At 57.8% G+C, this 10,701-nt stretch overlaps 1 protein-coding gene across 1 annotated transcript; it reads right to left on the bottom strand.

Moving 5' to 3' along the window:
- Positions 1-6,207: 6,207 nt before the first annotated feature.
- FAM43B (family with sequence similarity 43 member B) lies at positions 6,208-7,199 on the bottom strand. Its single transcript, XM_037499695.1, is given in 2 exon segments — positions 6,208-6,359; positions 6,362-7,199. Coding segments are annotated over 2 exon segments (990 nt in total).
- Between the last annotated feature and the right edge of the window lie 3,502 nt (positions 7,200-10,701).

The raw sequence follows: 10,701 nt of genomic DNA, 5'->3' as shown, positions 1-10,701 counted from the left end.
GGGACCTGATGAGAACATAACAGCAGACCGGCCAGGGCTTGCTCACACACAAGGGGCAGAAATCCCAACTCACGTTGGTCTAAGTGAAAAGTACAACTAATTGACTGTGAACTGAAGACTCCGGGAGCAGTTCTGGGCAGTCCTGAGGACTTCGGGGCTCCAGCATTGTCATTGGACTGGGTCTTGCTCTCTTTGTCCTGCTCTGCTTTTCCCTGTGTGGCCTCTCAGGCGCTTCCTCATGGTGCCAGATGGCTGCAGAGACACCAGACATATTCTTCCCCTCTCAGTGGCGGCAGGGAGTGAGCGCTTCTTTTCCCAAGAGTTTCAACAAGCCCTGGAACTGCCGTTTCTCTGTCTCTGATCATGTCACATGTCCATCCCTAGAATGGACAAGGCTGAGAAGATGCAATATTTGATCAGCCAACCCTGTATCACGTGTCCTTGCCGTGGGATGGTAGCTCCACTAAAATACTGAGAACCAGGAGTGGGGAATGATGGTTCACTGGGAGCCCCAGGGCAGAGGGTCACAGGAGATGTGTGAATCGAGGTAAACAATGTTTTCTAACAAAGAACCCTAACTTGCCAGTGTCCAACACAAGGACATTTTATTTCTTGCTTCCGTTGGTGGCAGGGGTGGGGCGCTGCTTCATGTGGTCGTTCGGGGACCCAGAGACTCTGTCCTCTTAGACATGCAGTTTCTGAGGACACCCTGGGTGACGACACCCAGCAAGCAGGCAGAAGAACAAAGCAAAAGGTATATTTGTACAGCTGGGCCTGGGAATGAAACTCATCAGTTGCATTGGCCAGAAGCAGTCACATGACCACAGCTTGGGGGCAGGGGAGATGGGGGAGCCTGGGTGTGTGCCCAGGAGGAAGAGGAAGAATCTCCACCAAAAGGGGCAATGGGAAGGATGCTGGGCTGGCTAAAGCAAGGTTTCTGGAGTTTCCTGGCATGGCTCAGCTCCTTTACCCTCCTTGCCAAGGGTGCCCAGCCTGCAGCTGTCCTGGCCCAGCCTTCCCAGGTGGGGTTTCCTTAATGATGGCCTGAACCCAATTGCTCACTCAACCTCCTTTGCACTCTTAAGTTGAGTGGTGATAAAGCTCAGTTATTCTGGAACATTTGATGACCTCATTAGTGCCCCACGGACAGGCAGGCAGAGCTGCATGCTAGTCCCCCGACCTTCTGCTTGGGACAGGCTAGTCCCTAGCCCAGCAGCATCTTCCTCTTCTCCACAGCCTGGAGCTCACGGCAAACAGGGACCAGAGGGAAGCTGACCTGTCACTCAATGGCATCCAGCTGAGGCTGCCCACATCCCTGCTGGCAGCAGCTGATCACTCACTCACTCGCTCACTCATGCATTCACTCACCTCTGAGTGCTTATGTGAGCGTGGCATTGTGTTTGGTGCTAAAGTGGATGAACATTGACAAAAGGCTTGTTATAGGCTCTAATCTAGCGTGAGTCAGCACAAGATGCAGCACATGTTGGTTTGATGAAATTAAGACAAGCTATAGTTGAATCTATGGGGTGTTAGGTGGGTAGTCAACATGGGACCTAAACAAGCAACATAATCAGCATCAGAGGCCAGACCCCAGAGCTCCTCCTCCGGAGTAGTCAGCTCCAGGTAAAATGATCATGAACAGCAGCAGCTGCTGCTGGTTGGGTACATCAGATGCCGTGCTATTTACGCTCCGAGTGCAGTGCCCTACTTCCTTCTCCCCACACCCATAGGAGCTCTAGACTCACCTATCCCTATTTTATTTTATTTTTAAAGATTTGTTTATTTTTATACAAGAACTGGGGTATAGACCAGATGTGCGGGAGGGTGAGAGGATTCACTGGAGACAGAGTGGGGAACAGGACAGACTGAATGAAGTACACTGCTGAGGGGAGCAGCGGGCGTGACAGGAGAGGTCTGCTTGCCATGTGGGAATCTCCCCGGCCGGCTGGGATGGAACCCGTGCTGCAGAGGCTGCAGAGAGCTTCACAGTGCGGCGCTCAACTGCCTGTACCACCAGGGAGGCCCTCTCTCTATTTTAATAGATGGAAAACCAAGTCTCCAAAGGTTGTCAGAAAATTGCCCAGAGTTACACAGCCATCAATCAGCAGTCCTGGAGCTGGTCTTCGGGTCTTTCTGCTGCCCAAGGCCAAGTGCTGGACTGTTCAAGTCCTCCTCTGTGTTGTCAGCCCTGTGCTGAGGTGGACTGGTCCAGAGGCTCTGGAGCTCAGAGCAGACGCTGGCTATGAAGGCCTCAGTTTCCTCCCCTGATCTCATCTCCTGGGCTGCCGATTTTCTCCCCACCAATAATCCTCCGTCTGAACAAGGGCATCTGAGGATAGTTCTCCTTCTGCAGCTCCCGGCAGAAGCTTGGCAGACGGAAACCTTCCCCACCCACTTGGTTTCCTTGCCACGATGGCTCTGCGTTTGGCTGGTTCATTCATGCACTCATTCCGCAAATTATTACTGTCCCCCACTCTCTGCCCTGCCCTTGGGGAGGTGGGAAATGACGACACAGAAGTATGAGCGATAAGACACTTAAAAAAAAAACCCACCATAACCCCAGCACTGTAAAGAAAGCCCAGGCCACATCCTGTGTGAGTTTGAGGAGGGGTAACCCCAGATTTGGCAGGAGAGAAGAGGTATGCGTTAAGGAAAGTTCCAAGGAGGTGGAATTTGAGCTGGTTCTTGAAGAAAGAGTAGGATTTAAAAACCTGTAACCCAAGGGGAGGACATTGCAGGGAGAACAGTCTGGGCAAAAGCCTAGACGGGGGAGGAGGGCGATGTGGGGGCCCAGGGGGCAGGTCCAGGTGTGCAGAGGCGCAGCAGGGTCAGGCGGCAGCCGCGCTGTGACACACATGACTTCTCAGTCACGGCGGCCTTGGAAGGGGGTGAGGACAGCTGAGCCTCTTCCCCGGGGTCCCTGGAACAATCTGGATGCCCGAGCAGCTGCTCTCACTGGGGCCATGCCTTCTGTCGTGGGGGAGAATTGGGGTGTAGGTCAGAGTCACGTGGGTGAAAAGAATTCACCAGAGACAGAGTGGAGAACAGAAAGACACTGCTAAGAGCAGGCGAGACGGGAGGGGTCTGGGCCACAGTGAGGGCCCCCCAGGCTCTATTAACAACTCTCCAGGCATCAGGGATTGGTCAGGGTGACTAGTTTGGGGTATGTCCTGACTGAGGACCTGCTTAATGGCCCAGTTCCCATGGTAGTTCCAGCTACTCCTTTTAGCCCTTCAAGCCTCCCAAACTCGCTCGCGGGCAAGGAGTGGGGGCTCAGTGTTTAAATTTAGCAATGATACCAGACACTTTCCATACAGCCCTTGGCTGCCTGTTGTTCTTGGAAAGCCCTTCATTGCCATGTTCCTACACTCCGGGGTCACCTCTCAAGCCCAGCCAGCCCAGCAGGCTATGACAGCACCAGAGCTGGAAGGGAACTTTCCAGAGCATCTCTCCCAGTGATGTAACCTTAAAAAAAGATCTGTAGGAGCCCATTATTATCACAGAAACTTCAGAAAAGAAACAGCTAAGGTGCTCCAGTTAGAACAGTTTGGGAGGCCTCCTCATCGCTTCCCTCAGCATGAAGGGGGACCTCCTGGGAAGTTGAGGAGTTAGAGGAACACGATTTGAAAACACTGGTCTACACACCAACCCCAATTTTCATTTTAAAGGGAGGAAATCTGAAGCCAGAAGAAAAGATCCAGGGGCTCCAGACTGGTGTGGGGGGGATGGGGGTGGCGTCCCCACAGAGGGAGGGGACCCAGCTCCCTCCTTCGGTAGCAGTGATGCCCAGGGTCTGCTGGCAGTTGGCAGCTCACGTGGCTCTTCTCATCCTCAGCCCTCCACCACGCACACTGACAATGGAGGTGTGGCCAGGACAGCAACTAATAATCACCAGGTCAGTGGAACAGGGGGAGCACCCCTGAACCTTAATCTAGAGGAAAGGATCCTCTGGTTAAAGTGATCATCTCCACATGGATCATTCATCAAAGCCCTTCACAGACATGATTCTATGTAATTCTTACAACCAGCCCGTGAGGTAGATATTATCCCATTTTATCACTGATAAAAAACGAGGCTCAGAGAGGCTGAGCTGCCCAGCATCACACAGCTGGTAACTCGCCCAGGTCTTCTAAATCCAGATCTAGAGAGGACAGTGTGAACCAGGGAAGGAAGGAGCTGACATGTGTACGGGTGCTGTGTTCTGGGAGGCAGCCAGGGAAAGGTGAAGTAGCAGGGGCTGAGGCTGGGATTATACAGCAATTTCTCCTTTTAATCTTATCATCTTGATGAGCCTGTAAGAGCCACAAGGGAGGGACTCCTGGGGGCCCAGGGCCTAGTCAGTGTCTGCAGACATTTAGTAAAAATCTGCTGCATAAATCAGATTAAAGAGGGTGTGCCGGTAAGCTTGTTTCCGAGCGAGGTTGTTGCAGACAGCAGAGGCTGTCGCAGACCATCCTCTCCAGGCCTGCACCTCCCCCCTCTCTTTTGCAAATGGGGAGAAACTCCAACAAAACCCCTGACAGTGCATAAGAGGGGAGCATGAACAGGCAGCACATTCTTGCTCAGCAAGTCCCTGTCACTCAACATGTGGCATCAGCCCCAGGGTCCCCTTCAAAGTCTCCGGCCCCTGTCCTGCCAGGGTGAAGCGGCAGTGGGACTGGCAGCTCCAGGAGACAATTCTGCTTGCCGGTGATTGCGGAGGCCACTTGTGTGGGCTCGGGATCAGCGCCCAGCTTGGCGCAGGAATAAAGCAGATCGCCAAGCTCAAGACTCACACAGTCAGGGTCTGCAGATTTCTCCAGCTCTGCTCCTCTGAAAGAAGAGCAGCCTACCCCCTTACCACCTGTCTCCCTTCCCAGCCCCGGGAGACTCGGATATTCCTCCTGCTTCCAGACAGGTTGTGGTTGATAAGAAGCCCCTAGCCCAGGCCCCTCCCTACCCAATGTCCCAGAGACACTTGCCTTTGCGTGCCCAGGACAGACATCCTGGGAGGCAGCCAGCCAGCCAGCTCGCCTCCGTGGCTTGGCTCATGGGATCTGCAGACACAGGGTGCCGCCGCCCTCACCCATGTGAGGGAACAGCTTCTTGGTGGCGGTGCCCCTCCCCCATCCCTAGAGGTGGCTCCAGCTGCTAAAGGAGGTGACTTCTTAGGGCCCCCACAGCAGGCCTGGCATCAACACAACACAGTAGTGATGACAAGGCTGAAAAAGCAGGTCCACTTTATTTACATTGACCATTTGGTGACACATAGATCTTTGGGCTTTTTGCGGCCTGGTGGAGAGACACCTGGGCAGGGACCCACTCCCTGTGGGCGGTCTGGCACCTCCCCCTGCATCATGCCGTGGGAATCCTGCTGCAGTAGGGCTCTGTCTGACAGACCCTGACTTGGGGCACACCCCCCCCCGTGTCCACGTTGGGGTGCTCGGTGTCCTCAAGCACCTGCAAAGGCTAGCCTTACCTCCTTTGGAGGCCCCGTCTTGGTCCTGGTTGTGAGGCACCTCTGGGGAGCCACAGCCACACGCACTCTGTCTGCAGAGATGGGGGTGTGCGAGGGGTGGGGGTTGGGGTGCCAGGGCACAGGTTTGGGCAGTGCCTGGTGCAGAGCTGGTACCTGACCTACCCAACCTGTTGTTTGGGTTGCGAGGGCCTTTCCAGTCTCTCCAGAGGCAGAGCAGTAAAGTACTAGAAGTCCTCCAAGGGGCAGGGGCCCAGAACAGGGTCTGAGAATCCTTCCCTGTGTATCGGGCGGCAGATTCAGTTCCCACTGTGGCCTCCCTTCTCCAGGGCCTTGTATTCCCCTCCAAGGCTTAGAGCGGCCAAGCGTGGTGCACTGGCACCACCCTGACCAGGGTACAGGCCCACCCTTCTGGATTTCTGGAAAATTCTACCCCCTTCTCTTGAGGGGGCGTTCTGGAAGGGAGCAGGTGGTCTACGGGCAAAGAGGCGTGGTGTAAAGCAGAGGGGGCGATTCCAACGAAGGGCGCCGCAGTCTCCGGGTGAGGGGGGAGGTGAACTCCGAGCACTGCGGCTCTCCCCCAGCCAGTCCCCCAACCAAGGGCAATTCAGGCTTCACCCTGAGCCAGGATGAGGCGCTGGGCGGGCAACAATGGAGACCACGAGGGAGGCAGAGCGGAAGCGGACAGGGCCAGGGTTGAGGCCTGAGTCAGGCCGGCCGGGTCGGGGGCCACAGTCCCGCCCCCTCCGCTCTCAGCGCGCCAGGCCCACCCGCTCCCGCTCCCGGGGGCCGGCTCTCCAGCGGCGGGGCTGCGCGGGGGGCGGCGGGGCCGGGGCGCCCCGCAGGCTGCACGTCCTCAGCTCCCGGGCCAGGCTGAGCACCTCGGGCCGCTCGCGCGGGGGGCTCCCTCCTCGCGCCCCTCGTCCTCCAGCTCCTCCTCTTCGTCCTCCTCCTGGATGCTGCTGAGGCGCGGGGCCCCGCGGGCGCGCTCGGCGGCGGGCGGCCGGTAGGCGCACTTGGCGTTGAGCAGCCGGCGCAGCGGGGCGCGGGGCACCGAGGCGGCGGCGCCCCCCGCGCGGAGGTGCTGCTGGCGCACGTGGCGCGCGTCGCTCTGGCGCTGCAGGCGCTTGAAGTCGCTGAAGGCCGCCAGCGCGGTCTGGCGGAGCAGGCGGGCCAGGGCGCGCGCCTTGTGCGCCCGCGCCAGCAGCACGGCGTGGCAGCGCAGCACCACGGCCTTGTGGCGCGCCTGGTGGCGGTAGACCCAGGCGAAGACGCGCGGGTGCCGCCCGTCCGCCGCGCAGTAGGTGATGCGCGGCAGCAGGTAGGCGTGCGCGGGTCTGCGGCCCCCCGCGCCCCCCGCGGCGCCGCGCTCGACCGGCTGCATGCGGATGCCGTGGGGCCCCAGCGTCAGCTTCATCTTGGTGCCCCCGCCCGGCCCGCAGCGCGCCCAGATCTTGCCCACGGCGTCGTCGGTGCAGCCGTCGCCCTTGGCGTGCAGGGTGACGGCGTTGCCCAGGTACCACACGGTGTAGGTCGGGTCCTCCTTGTTGAGCTCCACTTTCTGGCGCCGGCTGCGGAACACGCGGCCCAGGCGCTCCAGCGGCCACTCGGGCAGCAGGTCCGGGCAGGAGCGCAGGAAGCTGGAGAGCAGCGACGTGTAGGCGAGCCCCGGGCTCAGGCTCTTGGCCTTGCACTTGGCCTCGTCCTCCACCAGCACGAATTTGTTGCGTCTCCAGGGCAGCATCGCGGCGGCGCTGGCCCGGGGGCCGGGGTCGCCCGGGGCTCGCGGGCGCCTGCCCGGGGCCGGGGGAGCGGGGCGCGCGCGGAAGCCCGCGGGCCCGGGGTGGCCGGCAGCTGGGCGGCGCCGGAGGCAGTCGGTGCCCGGAGAGGCCGGCAGCGCTCGCTCCGCAGATGCCGGGTGCCCCGCCGCGCCGGCTGCCGAGATGCCCGGGCGGCGGCCGAGCGTCCGAGAACAGCTTCTCCCGGGAGCCGCTCCAGCCGTCCGGCCAGCCTGGAGGGGTCGGGGCCGGGCGTGGTGGGGGCGCCCCTCAGGCCCCGAACAGGGGGTGCCCGCGGTCCCCGCCGCCCAGAGGGTGGCGGCAGGGAAGTCGCGGGAGCCGGGCTGGTGCGGGCTGCTCGGAGGGGCAGACCGAGCGCGCGACTGCAGCGGGGACTCCTCCGGCGTCGCGGCTCCACCTCCGCGGGCGGCTGCATCACCGGGCGGGACCGCTAGCTCCGCGCCCCTCCCCTCGCCTCGCCTCGTCTCCTCCCCCGGCGCGGGCGAGCGCGGCGCCCCGACCCGGCTCCTGCGCGCTGGGACGAGTTTTATCATTATTTTTGAGGGGTGGGGTTGGGGAGCGCGGTGGAGGAGCAGGGGCCTTCTGGGAGGGACCGGGGGGCCTTACAGTGCAAATTTCTCTGGCCCCACTGTGGCCTCCAAGCTCCCCTTGCTGCATTCCGGGCCCCCTCCTCTCTTTCTAGGATTCCCGCGCCCCTTCACCCACACCAGGTTCCTGTCCCCATCCCCGGGAGTGCTTTTGGGTGGGTTCCTGATGGCCGGCCTGGCACGCAGCCTCCTGTCTGCACAGCAGAAAGCCAGCTGAGGTGGCCGAGCAGAGCAGTGGAAAAGTACTGTCGGCTGGTGAGGCTTTCTCCCAGGTTCTTCCAAGGTCGTGGGCCTGGCCGCTGGGCCTCAGCTGGGAGACCGGTCAGTCCCTGCTCCCGCGGTGGGCAGCGCTCCGCCCTGGGCTAAAGCAGGGAGGGTGCTCTTTGAGGGTGGGGGTACCTTTCTCAGCAGTCCTGGGTCTGTGGGAATTACCAATGAAAAGCTCCTGGTCAAAGGGCAGCCTCTGGACTCCCCGAGGATTAAACAGATAAAACTCCAGTTTGTGGACTCCCAACACGCTGGGGGTTTGCATTCATTGTCTCCCTTAATCCTCAGGTCCGCCCAGGCTCAGTTACATGACTTGCCAAAGGCCACAGGGCTGATAGGAGGTGGAACTAGGGCTCCCTGCAGGCTGGGGTGACCCTTGAGTGGTCTGGCACCTTTCTGCGAGTCCACCCTATGTATGCACAGGGCATTTTCCATCCTCCCTTGGGGCCCCTGGCAGGGACTCTTACTTGGGCGTCGTGCTAGTGTGCTGGACAGAGCTGGCCCTGGGCGTGGGGACGGGCTCCTCCCTGTCAGGACTTGTTAGCCACAAGCTCCCTGGAACCCCAGGGCTGCTCTGATGGGCCCAGGACTCAGCTTGGCTCGGCTCTTCCACAGCCAACTCCCAAGCTTTACCCTGGGATGGGGTCAGGACATTTGGGGATACCTCCAGGTCGGGGATGAGCTCAGAGGTTTGGGCCCAGCCAGGCCAAACCAAGTCACTTCCCGGAGTGGGGGCCATTGGGGGCTGCGGGGAATCGGTGATCCTCAGCCCAGGCAACTTTAAATAGTCACAGTGGTGCATGCTGGGTTCTGAGTCCTTGTGGGGGGCAAAAGAAGAACCCCACCAAAGCTGCATCACAGAATGTCCTAAAATGACATTGAGTGAAGAACAGGAAGTTACTTGGAATGGCAGGCTCTGGTGCACCGCAGCCTCATTTTCTTTTATGTTCAATATGGAAATGTCTTTATTGCCTTTCGCTGATTATAGAAGGAGTACATGCTTGGGGTAGAAATCCACATAAGAAGGACGTGGAAGTCTCCCACTGTTCCTGTAGATGTGGCCTCTTTTCCCCAAGGGAGGACAGGCTCTGAAATCATTCAAGTGCTTTTCATTCGCCTCTCGGGCTAATGGAGATATTAACTCGTCCAACTCCTTTTGTGGAAAGAGCTTCAGTTAGTTTTGACCTGAAGGGCCATTCACTGAAAAATTCTGCCCCCTGCCTTGGGTCTTTTATGTCCACCCCTGGATCTTCCTGCCATGGGATTCTCTTCCTCCCCAAATGGCCGGGGAATGGTGGGATGAACCCGCAGCACAGTTTCAGTTTGCAAATCTGCAATACCGCCATGCATCGCCTGCTGAGGTTGCTAAGGTTAACACTTGAGGACACAGACAATCAGCTGTTATTTTGTATAAGGGTTGCGTGCATTTTTTTTGGGTGTGCTACCCCTCCGGAGGACAGGAGATCAAGGAGCTGCAGGTAGATGTGCTATACCTGAGAGCCGCCATGCCCCGCCATGCCCTGCCTTGCCCTGCTGTCCTCACTTCTGTTCCCATTGCTTCTGGAAAATTCGGGTCTCCGGGAACTGTGTGGAATCACAATGTGCGATAGTCTGTTTTTAAGTGAAGTCTCCTGGACCTCAAGAGCTGCATTCACATAACTAACCCTTTTGTTACCTTGTTAACAACTCACCTTGGCAGGAATCCCCCAGCCCCCTCCTCACTTCGCAGTCTCCTTACAACCTCCAGGCTTGGCCTTGGGTCTTCTTGTCTCCCTCCAAACTTGCTCCTTTAGAGGGTCAGCTGCCCTCAGAGGTTCCCCATTCTTTCCATTCAGGAGACAAGAAAAGTAGATCTTTATGCAGGCAGAACGCCAGGCTATGTCCTCCAAAGAATCTTGCTGCCCCTCACTGCAGTCCAGGTAAGAGCTCCCTGCTCTGTTCTGCTCATCACCACGTCGCGACTGGATGGGGGGGTGGGGGGGGGGAGTTGGAGTTTTTCTCTTTTCAGTTTAATTTTTATTTCTGTCCTATTATACTTGTGTTTGTTTAAAAAGTCAGATAGATGCCTTCTAGGAGGCTTATAATTAAAAAAATGCAATCTCAAATCTCACTTCCAAAGACAGCCACTCTTTTACACACTTCAGATGGCACTTTTGTCGTGTGTCTCCCTGTTTCAAAATAGCATGCCTAATTCTGATTTTCCAGCCTTTAGAACTTTCTCTGTTGCCTCCTGGTTACAGAAGATGAGGATTCAGTGCCTCCAATGTTCCCTCATCACACACATCCTTCCTCACACCTCCCTCCCAGTTGAATTTAGGACATTTTGTTGTTGCAGTGATGTCCAGGGTTTAATTACACATGATGCAGATATGGTTAGACGTTGAGCCTTGAAGTGGGCTCGGATGCCATGCCTCTCTCTTCTTAGACAACTTTCTTTGCTTTTTTCCAGAAGTATATAATCACCTCATTAAAACAAAAATAAAACAGATGCATGCACCTATCCCTAATTCATTCCCCAATTGTCCAACCTGGTTAAATACCTTTCAGATCTGTGTTTGTTAGCAACAACCGCTACGCCTGCCCTGAGGCATTG

The sequence above is a fragment of the Talpa occidentalis genome, unplaced genomic scaffold, assembly GCF_014898055.3.
Source record: "Talpa occidentalis isolate TD23 unplaced genomic scaffold, MPIMG_talOcc4v2.1 talOcc4.9, whole genome shotgun sequence".
Classification (NCBI taxonomy): Eukaryota; Metazoa; Chordata; class Mammalia; order Eulipotyphla; family Talpidae; genus Talpa; species Talpa occidentalis.
The sequence above is the reverse complement of the archived record's forward strand: the minus strand, read 5'-3'. Positions and strand labels throughout refer to the sequence as shown.